This window comes from Coregonus clupeaformis, unplaced genomic scaffold, assembly GCF_020615455.1.
Source record: "Coregonus clupeaformis isolate EN_2021a unplaced genomic scaffold, ASM2061545v1 scaf0001, whole genome shotgun sequence".
NCBI lineage: Eukaryota > Metazoa > Chordata > Actinopteri > Salmoniformes > Salmonidae > Coregonus > Coregonus clupeaformis.
Genome location: NW_025533456.1, coordinates 421,563 through 441,023, shown reverse-complemented (window position 1 = coordinate 441,023; position 19,461 = coordinate 421,563). Strand labels below are relative to the sequence as shown.

General features: G+C 42.9%; 1 protein-coding gene across 2 annotated transcripts in view; it reads left to right on the top strand.

Moving 5' to 3' along the window:
* LOC123482952 (shootin-1-like) overlaps positions 1–17,845 on the top strand; it is a 32,640-nt gene extending 14,795 nt beyond the window's left edge. The window contains exons 1-17 of one of the 2 annotated variants that reach the window (XM_045212180.1): positions 5,595–5,741; positions 7,719–7,768; positions 7,966–8,026; positions 9,816–9,910; positions 10,156–10,315; positions 10,556–10,653; positions 10,806–10,887; positions 11,009–11,103; positions 13,309–13,455; positions 14,692–14,845; positions 15,197–15,362; positions 15,825–15,883; positions 16,253–16,350; positions 16,486–16,515; positions 16,625–16,678; positions 16,882–17,062; positions 17,360–17,845. In XM_045212180.1, the coding sequence (XP_045068115.1) occupies positions 5,708–5,741; positions 7,719–7,768; positions 7,966–8,026; positions 9,816–9,910; positions 10,156–10,315; positions 10,556–10,653; positions 10,806–10,887; positions 11,009–11,103; positions 13,309–13,455; positions 14,692–14,845; positions 15,197–15,362; positions 15,825–15,883; positions 16,253–16,350; positions 16,486–16,515; positions 16,625–16,678; positions 16,882–17,062; positions 17,360–17,511 (1,716 nt within the window). In that variant the 5' untranslated portion in view covers positions 5,595–5,707 and the 3' untranslated portion in view covers positions 17,512–17,845. Of the gene's footprint in view, positions 1–5,594; positions 5,742–7,718; positions 7,769–7,965; positions 8,027–9,815; positions 9,911–10,155; positions 10,316–10,555; positions 10,654–10,805; positions 10,888–11,008; positions 11,104–13,308; positions 13,456–14,691; positions 14,846–15,196; positions 15,363–15,824; positions 15,884–16,252; positions 16,351–16,485; positions 16,516–16,624; positions 16,679–16,881; positions 17,063–17,359 lie in introns of those variants that run through there. The other variant, XM_045212182.1, reaches the window with a different exon arrangement.
* The last annotated feature ends 1,616 nt before the right edge of the window (positions 17,846–19,461 follow it).

Here is a 19,461-nt window from a genome sequence, read left to right as displayed (position 1 = left end):
GTGGGTTGAGTTACTGACGTGATCTTCCTGTCTGGGTTGGCGCCCCCCCCTTGGTTTGTGCTGTGGTGGAGACCTCTGTGGGCTATACTCGGCCTTGTCTCAGGATTGTAAGTTGGTGGTTGAGGATATCCCTCTAGTGGTGCGGGGGGCTGTGCTTTGGCAGAGTGGGTGGGGTTATATCCTTCCTGTTTGGCCCTGTCCGGGGTTTCTTCGGATGGGGCCACAGTGTCTCCGGACCGCTCCTGTCTCAGCCTCCAGTATTTATGCTGCAGTAGTTTATGTGTCGGGGGGCTGGGGTTAGTTGGTTATACCTGGAGTACTTCTCCTGTCTTATCTAGTGTCCTGTGTGAATTTAAGTATGCTCTCTCTAATTCTCTCGTTCTCTCTTTCTCTCTGAGAACCTGAGCCCCTAGGACCATACGTCAGGACTACCGGGCATGATGACACCTTGCTGTCCCCAGTCCGCCTGGCCTTGCTGCTATTCCAGTTTCAACTGTTCTGCCTGCGGTTACGAAACCCCTACCTGTCCCAGACCTGCTGTTTTCAACTCTTAATGATCGGCTATGAAAAGCCAACTGAGAGACCTGAGCCCTAGGACCATACGTCGGGACTACCGGCCGTGGTGACTCCTTGCTGTCCCCAGTCCGCCTGGCCTTGCTGCTATTCCAGTTTCAACTGTTCTGCCTGCGGTTATGGAACCCCTACCTGTCCCAGACCTGCTGTTTTCAACTCTTAATGATCGGCTATGAAAAGCCAACTGAGATTTATTCCTGATTATTATTTGACCATGCTTGTCACTTATGAACATTTTTGAACATCTTGGCATGGTTCTGTTATAATCTTCACCCGGCACAGCCAGAAGAGGACTGGCCACCCCTCATAGCCTGGTTCCTCTCTAGGTTTCTTCCTAGGTTTTCGCCTTTCTAGGGAGTTTTTCCTAGCCACCGTGCTTTTACACCTGCATTACTAGCTGTTTGGGGTTTTAGGCTGGGTTTCTGTACAGCACTTCGAGATATTAGCTGATGTAAGAAGGGCTATATAAAATAAAATTGATTGATTGAAACCTATTTGGTAAAAGACCAAGTCCATATTATGGCAAGAATAGCTCAAATAAGCAAAGAGAAAGATGAAGGTCAGTCATTACGGAACATTTCAAGAACTTTTAAAGTTTCTTCAAGTGCAGTCGCAAAAACCATCAAGCGCTATGATGAAACTGGTTCTCATGAGGACCACCACAGGAATGGAAGACCCAGAGTTAACTCTGCTGCAGAGGATACGTTCATTAGAGTTACCAGCCTCAGAAATTGCAGCCCAAATAAATGCTTCATAGAGTTCAAGTCACAGACACATCTCAACATCAACTGTTCAGAGGGGACTGTGTGAATCAGGCCTTCATGGTCGATTTGCTGCAAAGAAACCACTACTAAAGGACACATGGAGGAGGGAGGTGTGATGGTGTGGAGGTGCTTTGCTGGTGACACTGTCTGTGATTTATTTAGAATTCAAGGCACACTTAACCAGCATGGCTACCACAGCATTCTGCAGCGATACCCCATCCCATCTGGTTTGGGCTTAGTGGGACTATCATTTGTTTTTCAACAGGACAATGACCGAACACACCTTCAGGCTGTGTAAGGGCTATTTTACCAAGAAGGAGAGTGATGGAGTGCTGCATCAGATGACCTGGCCTCCACAATCCCCCGACCTTAACCCAATTGAGATGGTTTGGGATGAGTCGGACGGCAGAGTGAAGGAAAAGCAGCCAACAAGTGCTAAGCATATGTGGGAACTCCTTCAAGACTGTTGGAAAAGCATTCCAGGTGAAGCTGGTTGAGAGAATGCCAAGAAGGTGCAAAGCTGTCATCAAGGCAAAGGGTGGCTATTTGAAGAATCTCAAATATAACATATATTTGGATTTGTTTAACACTTTTTGGGTTACTACATGATTCCATATGTGTTATTTCATAGTTTTGATGTCTTCACTATTATTCTACAATGTAGAAAATAGTAAAAATGAAGAAAAACCCTGGAATGAGTAGGTGTTTCCAAACCTTTGACTTTCGCAAGCCACTGTGTGTCATGACATAGCACAAGAGGGGGGTGGGCCTTTCCTCTTTTGTTCTCCGTCGCTCCTCTATTATTCCTCAAGCAAGGGGGGAGGCCGATGACATCACAGATTTCCATCAGACCAACTCCTTGAATGCCTCTTTAAAGTTAGCAGTTGTGTAAAAAAAATATATATTTTTTGCTTTTAAAAAATTGGTTTGCCCTTTAGTGTGTGTGTACTTTACTGTATTTATACTTGGGATATCACTTTTCAACTGTAAAAGCTAAGAAATTGCTGGAGGATAGTAGTCACCATGGGTCAGTCTGTCAATGCTGGAAGAGTATGAAGGAGTAGGTTATTGTTGTTTTGGGGTTGATTGTTGCAGATTCAAGATGTGGCTATTTCTCTTCACGATTCTGGTATTTATTAAATGTTGTTGTATTATTAATCTAAACATCAGGGCTGGAACTGAGGTCTCTGCCCTTAACAGATATAGGCCTGGTCCTGTGAAGTAGTATACCGCTAGAAACAACAATATCCACTGTAGGGATTATTAATAAATCAAATCAAATCAAAGTTTAATTACATAGGAAGGAATAGTCTGAATAATTGGTGTGTGTGTGTGTGTATGAGTGTGTGCGTGTGTGAATAATAGAGGGTTCCTCATCCCAATGTACAGTATGTCATGTTATCTCGAGAATTAGCTTTTAGTTTTTAATGGCAGATCTCTGTTGAGGCTGCAAACAGAGGTCATGGCCTGAGTTAGGGGCTGCGTCCCAAATGGCACCCTATTCCCTATTAAAGTGCACCACTTTTGATCAAAACCCATTGGACCCTGGCCAAAAGTAGTGCACTACAGAGGGAATAAGGTGCCATTTGGTGCACATTTAAGATGTTCCTCTACTGTAGTATGAAGATACAAGGTATGTTTTCTCTTGCCAGACACACTTCGATTTTTCTGTAAGTTTAGAAAGACAGTGTCCCACTTAGAGATGTCAACTGAAGTGCACAATTTCTTACTGAGGCCGGGGATACTTCAGCAAAGTAAAACTACAGTACACTGCTGAGTGGAGGAACATGATGGCTTTGTCCCAAATGGCACCCTATTCCCTATGTAGTGCAAGATACTTTAATAGGGAATTGGGGGACATTTGGGATGCAAGATATATTTTAAGGACAGTCAGAGATGCTTTGGGGATAAGTATTGTGGACAATGTTAGGATAGAATAAAATAAAATAAAATGTTATTTGTCACATGCGCCGAATACAACTGGTGTAGACTTTACCGTGAAATGCTTGTTTATGAGCCCTTCCCTAAAATGCAGAGTTTAAAATAAAAACAAAATAGTAACACAAGAGGAATAAAATAAAATACACAAGAATGGAGCTATATACAGGGAGTACCAGTATCAGATCAATATGCAGAGGTATTTGAGGTAGATATGTACATGAAGGCAGGGTAAAGTGACTAGGCATCAGGATAGATCATAATAATTGTAAAATAAAGAACTGAGTAGCAGCAGCAAATGAAGAGCGTAAAAGTGTGTGTGTGTGAATGTGTGTGTGTGTAATGTGTATGTACAGTGGGGGAAAAAAGTATTTAGTCAGCCACCAATTGTGCAAGTTCTCCCACTTAAAAAGATGAGAGAGGCCTGTAATTTTCATCATAGGTACACGTCAACTATGACAGACAAAATGAGGGGAAAAAATCCAGAAAATCACATTGTAGGATTTTTAATGAATTTATTTGCAAAATATGGTGGAAAATAAGTATTTGGTCAATAACAAAAGTTTCTCAATACTTTGTTATATACCCTTTTTTGGCAATGACACAGGTCAAACGTTTTCTGTAAGTCTTCACAAGGTTTTCACACACTGTTGCTGGTATTTTGGCCCATTCCTCCATGCAGATCTCCTCTAGAGCAGTGATGTTTTGGGGCTGTCGCTGGGCAACACAGACTTTCAACTCCCTCCAAAGATTTTCTATGGGGTTGAGATCTGGAGACTGGCTAGGCAACTCCAGGACCTTGAAATGCTTCTTCGAAGCCACTCCTTCGTTGCCCGGGCGGTGTGTTTGGGATCATTGTCATGCTGAAAGACCCAGCCACGTTTCATCTTCAATGCCCTTGCTGATGGAAGGAGGTTTTCACTCAAAATCTCATGATACATGGCCCCATTCATTCTTTCCTTTACACGGATCAGTCGTCCTGGTCCCTTTGCAGAAAAACAGCCCCAAAGCATGATGTTTCCACCCCCATGCTTCACAGTAGGTATGGTGTTCTTTGGATGCAACTCAGCATTCTTTGTCCTCCAAACACGACGAGTTGAGTTTTTACCAAAAAGTTCTATTTTGGTTTCATCTGACCATATGACATTCTCCCAATCCTCTTCTGGATCATCCAAATGCACTCTAGCAAACTTCAGACGGGCCTGGACATGTACTGGCTTAAGCAGGGGGACACGTCTGGCACTGCAGGATTTGAGTCCCTGGCGGCGTAGTGTGTTACTGATGGTAGGCTTTGTTACTTTGGTCCCAGCTCTCTGCAGGTCATTCACTAGGTCCCCCCGTGTGGTTCTGGGATTTTTGCTCACCGTTCTTGTGATCATTTTGACCCCACGGGGTGAGATCTTGCGTGGAGCCCCAGATCGAGGGAGATTATCAGTGGTCTTGTATGTCTTCCATTTCCTAATAATTGCTCCCACAGTTGATTTCTTCAAACCAAGCTGCTTACCTATTGCAGATTCAGTCTTCCCAGCCTGGTGCAGGTCTACAATTTTGTTTCTGATGTCCTTTGACAGCTCTTTGGTCTTGGCCATAGTGGAGTTTGGAGTGTGACTGTTTGAGGTTGTGGACAGGCTTTTATACTGATAACAAGTTCAAACAGGTGCCATTAATACAGGTAACGAGTGGAGGACAGAGGAGCCTCTTAAAGAAGAAGTTACAGGTCTGTGAGAGCCATGAATCTTGCTTGTTTGCAGGTGACCAAATACTTATTTTCCACCATAATTTGCAAATAAATTCATTAAAAAAAAAATCTCAATTTGTCTGTCATAGTTGACGTGTACCTATGATGAAAATTACAGGCCTCTCTCATCTTTTTAAGTGGGAGAACTTGCACAATTGGTGGCTGACTAAATACTTTTTTCCCCCACTGTATGTGTGTTTGTGTTTTGTCAGTATGCATGTGTGTGTTTTGTGTGTATGTAGTGTACATGAATGTGTGTGGGTTTTGTGTGGGAGTGTCAATGTAGTGTGTGTGAGTGAGTGTGTATATGGTGTGTATATATAGTCTATTGTGTACGTAGGGTCAGTGCAAGATAGAGTCAGTGCACATAGTTTGGGTACCATTAATTAACTATTTAGCAGAATCCATGGAGTTGTCCCAGTCTTACTAAAATACACACAATTATAGTTTATTCACTTCTGGTATAAGTATGTGTGAACAACTAACCATGTTGTAACACGAAAGTCACGACTTTCAATTCCCTTTCCAACACACTGGGGCGTGTGTGTCGGTGCGTTGGTCAAAGGAGGGGAAAGATCATGAGTTAGAACAGAACACAGAGACTGTAGAAGGGAGACTCTGGTCTCTCTTTGTCTAGTAGTCAGAGAACCAGAGTCTAGAACCAGAACCAGAACCAGAGCCTAGCTGGGTCGCGATGTGGACCCAAGGGGAAGACAGCAACGCTGCAGGTGAGACTAACTTTCAATGACTCAATATGTAAATATATATATAATATTTAAGGGTTTTGTGTATTTTGTATTGAGATAGTACAGTGAAGAGGAGACAGGAAAGGTAGGAGAGATTGCGAGTCAGAAGGGCAGTGGGTCGGATTTGAACCCATGTCGACTATGGTAGCCTAGGCTGTATATGGACCAAACAGGCCACAATGTCTCAATATTGTTGAGAAAGCCTCAAGGACTCAGATTCTTTACCTCAGTTTTTGCCTTTCCTGCTTAGGCAGTTTTAGTAGGCCGACTTTGTCTGTACTTGGTGGTAAAATCATTTGGTAGTATGTTGTTAGTGATGCAACCACAAGTTTATATGAATCCTGAATAAATATATGCATTTTTACTGTATGTGTGTGCATATGTGTCTGTGTGTGTGCATATGTGTCTGTGTGTATGTGTGTGTGCTGAGTTTGAGTATTTATGGTCTCCTACTCTTCTATATGTCCCACTCAGCTGGCCCTGGAGATTGATGAGAGAGAGGCCATACTGAATAATGAATAGTTTTGATTCTGGTCATGTCAATTAGATTCTGATCACGTTGAAATAACCACACCTGTTTCTCTGCCAAAAAATGCAACAACATCCCTCAATTGTGATATTATCTACTATGATATGAAAAACTGGAGGTGATTTTCCACATCCCTCTATAAAGCAGTGTTTGAGTAGAGAATGTAAAGAATGAATCCCTTGTTCATAATTCTGTGCGGTTGAGGGAATGGCACGGCTCAGATCCATATTGAAAGTGAGACTTTCTTAATCACTTCCTGTATTCTCACTGTGATCCGCCTTCAGAGGGTGGAGCTTCCTCTTTTAAGGTCACTTATAGGTTACCACTGTATGAGTCATAATACCATAAAACCTAGCAGTCAAACAGAGAAATGGTTCCAATCGTTTCCACCATTCATTTTTCCCATAGGGGATTTTAGAAACACTTAAAATAAGGGCTGTGTTTCATGTAGGCTTACCCTGGTGTGACATTTTGATAACTGTGTAAATCTCTCTAGGACAAGGTGATTTTTATCAATATATTTGCCTGTATTTACTCCCCAAAAATGAAACGCTAATTAGCTGCTAATGTGGCTATCATAAAGAACTACAAATGCCATGATAATCTGGACGAGACTGCCGAATCGAGGAAAAAAGGTAATAATCTCTGGATTAACTATCTAATATTAGCTTAATGTAGTAATTAATGCATTTACAAAATGTCTTTAAATGGACAATTCTGTGAACTGTCTTCTGCAAGTTTTAAATGTACACAATACCTGTTAGCAAAGGTGTCAGCTAGAGATGACGTGCAGGAGCTTGCAGGGATTTGTAGTCTTGCATGATGTCTACTTTGATGCTAATTAGTATTTTTGAATTTGAGAGTAAATAGAGCTGAAAATATTGATAAAAGTCTCCTCGTCCAAGAGAGATTTACATGGTTATTAAAACGTCATGCCAGGGTAAGCCTACACGAAACACAGCCCTTATTGTAAGTGTTTCTAAAATCCCCCATGGGAAAAATGAATGGTGGAAAAATGATTGGAACATTTCCATGTTTGACCGCTAGGTTTTATGGGTATCATGACACCTCCACTGGGGGCTCTATAGGACTAGGACAACCTGACTCATTAGGATTTGGTGGCATGTTCACGTCATGTCGGAAACTCAGAAACTCAGAAACTTTTGACTTGCTTACTCATTGTAGAAAGATGATACCCGAGTTTCCCAATTGGGAAGTATCACAAACAACCAATAGGAAGCTCTACGCAAATCATTTATGTTCATTTAAACTCAGAGGTCCCGAGTTTCCGACATGATGTGAACGCGGTATTAATGTCTTTCTTCCTAATTTATTAACCACTTATTTGTGATTACTATCAGGAAGAAGCGCCATAAGTTGCAATAACTGTACATTTTGATAAATGAAAGTATTTTGTTATATTTTCACAGCCTCTGGTGGAGAAAGCAGCTGCTCCTCTGAAGATGAAGGAGACATTCAGGTATATTTAGTAACATCTGTGATACTCTATGGTTTCTCTGTTGGATAGAGACAAATCGTCACATGTTAAATCCATGGACATAGCTTAAGACTTGTATATTTAGTTTTTATATACCGGTAGCCTAAACAGATGATGAGAGAATATGTCAGAGACTAGTCTGTGTGTATATGTGTATATTTGTTTGGTCTGTCCTGTAGTGTGAGATTCTGGAGAAGCAGAGGGATGAGGCCAATCAGAAGCTATCTGAGATGGAGGAAGGTGAGATGCACCAATTAACATCCATACAGTGCATTCGGAAAGTATTCAGACCCCTTCCCTTTTTCCACATTTGTTACGTTACAGCCTTATTCTAAAATGGATTAAATTCATGTTTTTCCTCATCAATCTACACACAATACCCCATAATGACAAAGCGAAAACAGGTTTTTATAAATGTTTGCAAATTTATACAAAATTGAAAATGGAAATACCTTATTCACATAAGTATTCAGACCCTTTGCTATGAGACTTGAAATTGAGCTCAGGTGCGTCTGGTTCCATTGATCATCCTTGAGATGTTTCTACAACTTGATTGGAGTCCACCTGTGGTAAATTAAATTAATTGGACATGATTTGGAAGGGCACACACCTGTCTATATAAGTTCCCACAGTTGACAGTGCATGTCAGAGCAAAAACCAAGCCATGAGGTCGAAGGAATTGTCCGTAGAGCTCCGAGACAGGATTGTGTCGAGGCACAGATCTGGGGAAGGGTACCAAAAAATGTCTGCAGCATTGAAGGTCCCCAAGAACACAGTGGCCGCCATCATTCTTAAATGGAAGAAGTTTGGAACCACCAAGACTTCCTAGAGCTGGCTGCCAGGCCAAACTGAGCAATCAGGGGAGAAGGGCCTTGGTCAGGGAGGTGACCAAGATCCCAATGGTCACTCTGACAGAGCTCCAGAATTCCTCTGTGGAGATGGGAGATCCTTCCAGAAAGACAACCATCTCTGCAGTACTCCACTAATCAGGCCTTTATGGTAGAGAGGCCAAATGGAAGGCACTCCTCAGTAAAAGGCACATGACAGCCCGCTTGGAGTTTGCCGAATGGCACCTAAAGGACTTTCAGACAATGAGAAACAAGATTCTCTGGTCTGATGAAACTATGATTGAACTCTTTGGCCTGAATGCCAAGCGTCACGTCTGGAGGAAACCTGGCATCATCCCTACGGTGAAGCTTGGTGGTGGCAGTATCATGCTAGTCAGGATCGAGGGAAAGATGAACGGAGCAAAGTACAAAGAGATCCTTAATGAAAACCTGCTCCAGAGCACTCAGGACCTCAGACTAGGGCGAATATTCACCTTCCAACAGGACAACGAATCTAAGCACACAGCCAAGACAACGCAGAAGTGGCTTCGGGACAAGTCTCTGAATGTCCTTGAGTGGCCCAGCCAGAGCCCGGACTTGAACCCGATCGAACATCTCTGGAGAGATCTAAAAATAGCTGTGCAGCAACACTCCCCATCCAACCTGACAGAGCTTGAGAGGATCTGCAGAGAAGAATGGGAGAAACTCCCCAAATACAGGTATGCCAAGCTTGTAGCGTCATACCCAAGAAGACTCAAGGCTGTAATTGCTGCCAAAGGCGCTTCAACAAAGTACTGAGTAAAGGGTCTGAATACTTTTAATAAATGTGCAAACATTTCTAAAAACCTGTTTTTGCTTTGTCATTATGGGGTATTGTGTGTAGATTGATAAAGAAAAAAAACGATTTAATCAATTTTAGAATAAGGCTGTAACGTAGCACAATGTGGAAAAAGTCAAGGGGTCTGAATACTTTCCGAATGCACTCTATATGTGACAAATTAGTGTAGTTTTCATGACATATGTATGTAAGCAGGAGTCTATTTATTCTGTCTCTCTCTCTCTCTGTCTCTGTCTCTCCCCACTCTCGCTCTCTCTGTCCCCGTCTTTCTCTTTCCTCTCTCTATCTCTCTCTCTCCCCCTATCTCTTCTCTCTCTCTTCTTATCTCTTTATCTCTCTCTCCCCCTATCTCTTCTCTCCTCAGTATCCTCTCAGCTGTTGAAGGAGATGGAAGTTTTGGAGATGCAGTTCCAGATCGAACGCTCATGCAGGGAGAGTGCAGAGGCCCTTGCTGTCAAGGTGGGGTGCATTATGGGTACTGTAGTTCAACTCCAGAGTGTCTCAGTGATGTCATCGACTAAACAAGTCAGTGTTCCACTTGGGTGTGCAGGTTTTTGTGCCAGCCAAGTAGTAACACACACAAGTCAGCTAATCAAGGACTCAGTGATTAATTGTATAATTACTAGCCTGGAACAAAAGCCTGCATACCCTCTGGAACACTGAAACAATGCTCTCAACAGATCTCTTTCTCCTTGAACACAAAGGTGACCAAAGACAACAAGGTTCTGAAGAGGAGGAGCCAGGCTCTGCTGCCATTCATCCCAGAGCTTCCTGAAAACATGGAGGCTGACCTTGGGGTCGATCCCGACCCTGATGGGGACAGCGGTGAGGATGCCGTGCTGCTAGGACAGGCCCAGATAAGAGGTATAGAGACTTACACAATAACCATACTGAACATATACTGTATAATTTATGATAATGAGTGACAGATAAATGTTATAGAATTGAGATTTGAGAGGATTGTTTTTGTACTTTTACTCGACCGATCGGGAAAATGTTATTAAAATACCTGCTCATCATCTTCCTGTCTCTCCCCTGTCTCTCTCTCTCCCTCCCTCTCGTTCATCTCTTCTTTTGTTCCATCCTTCCCCCCATCCTGGCCAGAGCTGCAGGCCTCGGTGGACCAGCTGCTGGGGGAGAAGCTGCGGCTGTTTGAGCAGGTGGAGGCCCTGAGGGCAGAGCAGAGCCAGCTCAAAGAACAGGTAGCTAGCACCGACGGACACACTCTAGACCTGTGTGTGTGTATGTGTGGGTAGGGGGTGGGTGGGGTGTCAGGATGTGTGTGTCTGTGTGTGTGTGTGCGTGCTGAGTTTGAGTATTTATGGTCTCCTACTCTTCTATATGTCCCACTCAGCTGGCTCTGGAGATTGATGAGAAAGAGGCCATACTGAAGAAACTGTCCAAACAGAACAAGACCATGAATAAGATGAAGAGAGGTGAGACTCCACTCAGACACATATCAGTGTTACTCATGATATACACTCTATTCACCTCATTCCAAAGTCATGTTCAATGTTTTACTTGTGTGTGTTTGTATGTGTGTGTGTGTGTCCATAGTGTCCCAGCTTGTGACAGAGGATTTCACAGAGATCACTCAGAAACTGGAGCTGGAGCAGGGCCTCAGACAGCACGCAGAGGTCTTCGCCCACCAGGTACACCTCACTGTGTGTGTGTGTGTGTGTGTGTGTGCGCACATGCATGCGTTCGTAGGTGTGTACATATGTGTGTGTTTATGTTTCTGAAAGTGTGTGTGTGTGTGTGGCTCAAAGTAGAGGAGAGATTGACTTCATCACTACATGTCTTTGTGAGAGGTATTGACTTGTTGTAAGCACTGAGCTGTCTGTTCAAATGACTAGCACACAGCTCATACATACCCCACAAGACTTCTTCACAGTCCCCAAGTCCAGAACAGAGGCTAGGAGACGCACAGTACTATATAGAGCCATGACTACATGGAACTCTCTTCCATATCAAGTAACTCAGTCAAGCAGTAATATCAGAATAAAAAAACAGATCAAACTACACCTCATGGAACAACGGGGATTGTGAAGAGACACACACACACACACACACGCTAGCACACGCATTCTACACACACGTACATTGTAATATTGTTGTATGGTGGTATTATACATTTTGTATTGTATATAGATATGTAGTGGTGTAATAATGTTATATGAAGTACATTTTGTGTGTGTGGGTGTGTGTGTGTGTGTGTGTGTGTGTGTGTGTAATGTAAGTGCCTTAATGTGTTTGGACCCCAGGAAGAGTAGCTGCTGCCTTGGCAACAGCTAATGGGGACCCTAATAAATACAAATACAAATACACAACTCCTAGGTGGCAGGGAAGGGTGTGTATTCACCCCTCTCTCGAATGACAGTGATATAGGTTGTGCCACAAGAAGACAAGGAGCTGCAGTGGCTTCGACCAGGGCCCTGGGGCAGTTCTAGTGAATGGAATATTGGACGGGGGGGGGGGTACTTCTTCACTTCTTCACTTCCTCATTCAGACAGGGGCCATATTGTGGGACAGGAGAGGGTTGGGGGGAGAGGGGGGATCCCCATTCATTCTGCATTCAGACCAAGAGGACAAATTGGGCAGTGAAATACAAAGAGGTGTGAGAAGGGAGGGACAGGCAGGCTGATGATCACTTTGTAAAGGAGAAACGCAGACACTCACACTCAGTTGCCGACTTCCCAGCTGGTCATGTTGGCGGTAGAAACAAGCGTCTCAGCTGACAACAAAAGTAGCCTCCCCTCTCAGAGCCCCCTCTGCTTCATAATGAGCACCCATCACGGCGGCAGTCTGAGAATGGGGACTACAGCTTTAAACACATCCTCGTCTTTAGCTTGACACTTTACATTGAACACGGTCAATTGTCGCCTTTGTGCGCACCGTTCGCTACTTACCAGACGGGCACATAATGGGACGCCTCGCAGGGGTCCTTACCTGTGAAAAGGACCCCTACTGTTCTGACACAACCACACAACTCAGCCTCCTTTACTCTCAATGCTCTGTAAAGGCTCCTCTGTTTGATGCTGGTCCTGTGTCTGTGTGTGTGTGCGTGTACATGTTGTATGGACACCAACAGCGCTTTGTGTGTCAAACAATAGTGTTCCCTAATTAATGCCCTGGCTGTGTGAAAATGGCCTTGTGATATGGGGACTTTAGAGTGCTTACACCAGGCTAATTTGTACTAAATGTAATGATGATGATGTGTAGCCTAACACACAGATGGCTGCTTTCACTACTCCCTCGCTGTGTTTGAATTTATGGAATCCAGAAGTGAAAGTGACTTTCAATTCCTAAACTCACTCTATTTCTGATAGTGGCCCTTTTGTTAAAGCTAGTTTCACTATCATGTGACCATTCACAGCTACAGTATATATTACAGGTTTATAGAGATGCTCATGCATGAGCCTCCAAACATTCAATGCATTTACTATAGTCACTGAAGTTATCTATCAAATTGGTTTGCTCCATTATCAGCAATGGATGAATCGTTTTTTAAAGGGGAGCTTACCATAACTGTTGTATAATATAAATTATAAACTGGTTGGTTTGAGCCTTGAATGCTGATTGGCTAAAAAACGTGGTATATCAGACTGTATACAATTATCTAATTACGTTGTACCTAAATTATTGATTGATTGAGTGGTTAATTGATTGGTTGATGGATTTATTGATTGATTGAGGGATTAATTGGTTGATTGATTGATTGATTGATTGATTGATGTACTGATTGACTGACTGATTGATTGATTGGTGGATTGATTGATTGATGTACTGATTGATGTACTGATTGACTGACTGATTGATTGATTGAACGATGGATTGATTGATTGACTGACTGGCAGGTGTTGGTGAAGCAGAAGGAGACCCAGCGACAGAGCATGATGCTGCAGCAGAGTTCAGAGACCAGTCTCCAGCTCCAACAGGCTCTGGAACAGGTGGCCCACATCAACAGTACCCTACAGGACATACAGCTCTACTACCGAAACCAGGTAGGGTGGGGGAAGTATGTGTGTGTGTGAGTGTGTGTGTAAGTGAGAGTGAGAAACAGAGAGGGAGAGAGAGCGCGAATAGTCGTCTCTTCTAAATAGACGGGTTAGTTGACAACATCCCGAAAACAATGAGCACGTGTCGATGGGGCAGAAGTCTTTGTGTTGTTACGAAGTCTGTGTGTCGTTATGAAGTCTGTGTGTCGTTATCAAGTCTGTGTGTCGTTATGAAGTCGGTGAGTTGTTATGACGTCGGTGTGTTGTTATGAAGTCGGTGTGTTGTTATGATTCTGGACGGTCAGATAATTAGCAACAATGACAAGAAGCTGCCATGTGGGGAATTGTTTCAGCTCGTTGTATCTTGTTATTGATACCATTTTTTGTTTTGAGCTGTTTTGGCTCTTTGTCACATTATGCTAATATGGCAAATATTCGCTAGCTAGCTAACCAACAACTGTACGATGTATTTCAGAGACAACAAGTGTTCATTGTGTAAATGTATTTATGTTTTCAATAAAGATGTGTAGAGAGAATATGCAGTGTACATTAAGAACACCTTCCTAATATTGAGTTGCACTTTTGCCCTCAGAACAGCCTCAATTCGTCGGGGCATGGACTCAACAAGGTGTTGAAAGCGTTCCACAGGGATACTGGCCCATGTTGACTCCAATGCTTCCCACAGTTGTGTCAAGTTGGCTGGATGTCCTTTGGGTGGTGGACCATTCTTGATACACACGGGAAACTGTTGAGCGTGAAAAACCCAGCAGTGTTGCAGTTCTTGAGACAAACTGGTGCGCCTGGCACCTACTACCATACCCCGTTCAAAGGCACTTCAATCTTTTGTCTTGCCCATTCACCCTCTGAATGGCACACATACACAATCCATGTCTCAATTGTCTCAAGGCTTCAAAATCCTTCTTTAACTGGTCTCCTTTAACAAGTGACATCAATAAGGGATCATAGCTTTTACCTGGATTCACCTGGTCAGACTATGTCATGGAAAGAACAGGTGTCCTTAATGTTTTGTACACTCAGTGTAGTTTACATGTTGTCAACAATCCTTTGATTCTAAGCCAACCCCACTTGTTTTGCTCCACGGCTGCACATGCATCGGTTTTGTTGCTAAACAACCCACCCGTCTAGAAGTTAGATTTAAATGTGTAAGTCTAATTTTGAGCGTATAGTATGTCTATCCTTCTGTCTGTATCTATCCATATCTCTGTTTAATGACTATCACAGCTGAAGCAAACCCAGTGTGCTCTGGAGGAGAGCAGTGTTCTGTCTGAGCTGCAGCTTGTCAAAGGCCAGCTGGAGAGCAGTGAGAAGGAGAGGAGGACCATGGAGACCCAGCTGAGGGAGGCGCAGATCACTGCCACCCACCTCCAGGGAGAAGGTAGCTACCACATCTGCGATTTAATGGCTGCGTTTACACAGACAGCCCAATTCTGATCTGATGTGATTGGTCAAAAGACCAATTGGCGGAAAAATTATCAGAATTGGACTGCCTGTGTAAACGCAGCCTTACATATGTATTTTGTGCTAAAATCTTAGGTCTATATAATACGTGCTCATAGTGATCATAGGACCCTGATGTAAAATCATTATAAATAATCAATTACTATTTTATTTTTTTATCTGGAGTTGAATTTTTCTTTGCGCCATTTTCAGTCCTCAAACAAATGCTGTTTTCAAATAATAAATATGACACACTGCTGTGGTTGGTGGTACTTTGTCTTCCTTTTAGTGAAACAACTCCAGGATAGGCTGAAAGACACAGAGAAAGACCGGGTTTCCAAAGCTGACCAACCAGTGGAGGACAACTCAACCACTGCACCTCCTATTCCTCCTCCTCCTCCTCCTCCTCCTCCTCTTCCTCCCCTGCCCCCACCTCCCTCCAGCACTGCTGTTGAGTAGGTTCTAGACTATATTGTTCTCTATTCAATATACTATATAAATACATGATTACATAATCACTATATTAACAGGTAGAGGTATCCAGAATCACTATAGTAGCAGGTTGAAGTATCCATAATCACTATATTAACAGGTAGAGGTATCCAGAATCACTATAGTAGCAGGTTGAAGTATCCAGAATCACTATATTAACAGGTAGACGTATCCAGAATCACTATAGTAGCAGGTTGAAGTATCCAGAATCACTATATTAACAGGTAGACGTATCCAGAATCACTATTTAACAGGTAGAGGTATCCTATTCCAAACAATTTAAACTTATTGGCAACTTTACATTGAAAATGTGAGCTTTTTTACCTTTGTTACATAAAAGTTGGTAGTACCCAGAGGTAAGGCAGAATCTGGTAAATGTTAGTGAATAAACTCCTTCAGTTCTACTTCCTGTTATTCCTGTCTAGTCCACTTGTCGTCCTGCGCAACAAGAGGAAGGAGTCAGTCAACAACACTGATAAGAATAGTGAGTGTTTTTACCGTGGTATCACTACGCATGGCTTACTGATTTATTGTATTTATTTAACCTTTATTTATCCAGGGAATCCCAATTGAGACCAGGGTCTTTTTTTCCAATGGTGCCCTGTGTCACTTCAATCAACAATCCAAACAGCTTAAACAGATAAAATGACATACAGAGCAGAAATGATTACATTACTTACGCATTCTATGACTACTATTACAATATACAGACAGTATGTGCTCAGGATATTCAAGGTTTCAACGTTTAGCAGGTCAACAAACAAAGACCCTGGTTCTGATGTGAACAGTGGTATCATTGAACACACAACAGCTCAGGTAGCCTACTCACTGTGTTGTCTCCTCTCTCCACCAGAGCCAGATCCTTCTGTGGACATGAAGACCCGAGCGGTGGATGAGATGATGGAGAGGATAAAGAAAGGCATTGTCCTGAAACCCACCCTGAGACCACAGGTAAGGCTAGCTAGCGCATGTATCAACCAACCAACCAATCAATCCATTGATTTATCAATCAACAAGTCATGCTATCTACTTGTTAGAGAGACAATTACAGTGGTCCAACATCTCACTGCTTCTCTCCTATATCAGGCTGGATCAGAAGATGACAGTGCCTGGAGAGTGAGCACTTTTTATGCCTTTCCCATTATAATAGTGTTTATAAAGATTATTTATTTATTTAGTATTAAAATGCTACTCATGTATTCATTTATTCATTTATCAATCACAGGACCAGAGGAGTGAGAAGAGAAAGTCAGCCGTGCTGGAACTAAAAGTAATGCTGGTAAGATGGGATCAATTTCTAAAATGAAGCATTTGCTGTTTTGCTAGTGAGTCTATACGTCGATGAGATTAATATTGTACTATGGAGGCTTTGAGAAGCTAAACCCTGATTGGTTTACTGTACTTTCTATTCTTCTTTTCATTGACATGATTGGTTTACCCTCCTCCTCACCTATCCTGATTGGTTGACCTATCCTATCCCAGGACACCATGAAACGCCCGGGCCACAGGAGGGCGGGGTCACGGAAGAGGATTAGCCGAAACGTAGGGGAGGCGGAGCTACATCTGGTACTACAGAGGAGGAGGCGGGCCATGGGGGACGGACAGGACACCCCCGGCCCCTCCTCAACCCCCTCCCCAGCCCCTCCCTCCATCAAAATACAAGGTGCAGCATCTCCATCCTTTGTTTTGGGGAATAGGGGACAGTCAGTCAGTTTAGCTTTTTTTAAGGGTTGCAGGGGTCCTCTCTGGTTGTTGTTTCGCTCACTTGGACTAAATTGATGGTATTACATTGAAAGATGGACTGGTCTTTAATGGCGCAAACTAGAAGAGGAAGATTGAAAGAGAAGATAACAAATGAGGGGCCAGGAGGACACATCATTAACCCACATAGTGATATCTTTCACTTACCTACAGTAATATTTTAGCATACTTTTAATGTACCATATGTCATGCCCCCCAGGTCCCCAGCCGGGTGGCCCAGTAGCAGGTGCCCTTCCCTGGGCAGGAGAGCATGGCAGCACCCCCGTGCTCCGGAGGCTCAAGCAGAACAGAGAGAAGAGGAACTCTCGTATCAGAGCATCAGAACTGATCATCTGCCAGGAGGAGATCTGAGACTTGGGGAAAGGGATGATTAGTGTTAGGATACTGTACAACAGTGTTTCTCAAACCTCTCCTGGTGTACCCCCAGCCAGTCAACTGATTTGATGTATTCCAGAACAAGCACAGCTGATGTAAATGCTGTCAAGCCTCTAATCATTAAGCCCCTCATTAGTTAAATCAGCTGGCTAGTTCTGGAATACATCAAATGTGTGGACTGGCTGGGGGTACTGAAGGAGAGGTTTTGGGAACACTGTTGTACCACAATCATACAGATATACTGTATATTATGAACTGGGTGGTTTGAGCTCTGAATGCTGATTGGCTGACAGCCGTGGTATATCAGACTGTATACCACGTGTATGACAACTTTTATTTTTACTGCTCTAATTACGTTGGTAACCAGTTTATAATAGCAATAAGGCACCTCTGGGGTTTGTGGTATATTGCCAATATACCACAGCTAAGGGCTGTATCCAGGCACTTCGCGTTGCGTCTTGCCTAAGAACAGCCCTTAGCTCTGGTATATTGGCAAAATACCATACCCCCTCGGGCCTTATTTCTTAATTATAATGGATATTTTAATGTATAGATTTCTATGGTTAGTGCTGAGCGATTAGGGCTTTTTGAGGTCAGTTCGGTTTCGAAAAAAATAATCACGTTTTCAATTTCAGTTGAGCATAAAACATTTTATTTTACAGTAAATGCATTATGTTGGTTGAATGCTGTAACAACACATAATAAAACAATTGATGGTAGTGACTGCCCATTACTATCACTTATAAGACTCTAACCTCATTATTCACATTACTTTACTTAAATCAAATATTTGTTGTGTTTATTACATACTAGTTTTCAGTATGATGAGTGGCTTTGGTTAAGGATTTTCCTTTATGGGTTCAAAGGATCGAAGGATGAACACAGTGGACTACATATACTGAGTGTACAAAACATTAGGAACACCTTCCGATAATGGGGTAACGGTTCCAGATTAACATATGGCATTAATTGGCATTGCTTCTGACTCATTCCAATTAATTTTGTAGCCTGACAAACTAAAATATGATTCAATTCAATTAAGTAATCGTGGTACAGACTGAAGAGAATCAGAGACCAGCAGTAGAATACCGTCTGCATGCTGTACATAAGCAGCTTGTGTTATTTTCCTCCTCCATTTACACTACTAATTTCTGGATCTGTTCTTATCACTGTCGCAAGAGGCTCTAAAACTATAGTAAATAGGGGAGGGGAAAGCGAGCAACCCTGTCTTGTGCCTCTAGAAAGACTAAAAAAGGAGACATAATTCCATGCGTAAGTACTGTTGCTTTAGGATTTGAATAAAGGACCCCTATCCACTTTTAAAAATGAGATCCAAAACAAAATGTTCCAAGGGTTCTTAAGAGAAAAGCCCACTCTACCCTATCAAATGCCTTCTCAGAATCTAAGGAGACAGCAGCGGTAGGAACTATATTTGAGTGGTTTAACCACATGAGGTGTAAGAGCCTTTTCATATTATCAGTTGAGGTCCTGTTCTTAATAAATCCTACTTGGTCAATTTGTATGATATTAGGTAGTGTGTTCTCTAAGCGTATCGCAAGGGTCTTAGTAAGAATCTCCCGAGTGGCGCAGTGGTCTAAGGCACTGCATTGCAGTGCTAGCTGTGCCACTAGAGATCCTGGTTCGAGTCCAGGCTCTGTCGCAGCCGGCCGCGACTGGGAGACCCATGGGCGGCACACAATTAGTCCAAGGTAGGGGAGGGTTTGGCCGGCAGCGATGTGGGTTCGTTTCCCACGGGGGGCCAGTATAAAAAAAGAACATGTATGCATTCACTAACTGTAAGTCACTCTGGATAAGAGCGTCTGTAAAATGTAAATCTTACAATCCACATTAAGGAGGCTGATGGCTCTAAAATTCGCAGGTTCTGTTGTATCTCTATCCTTTTTAGGGATCAATGATATCAAAGCC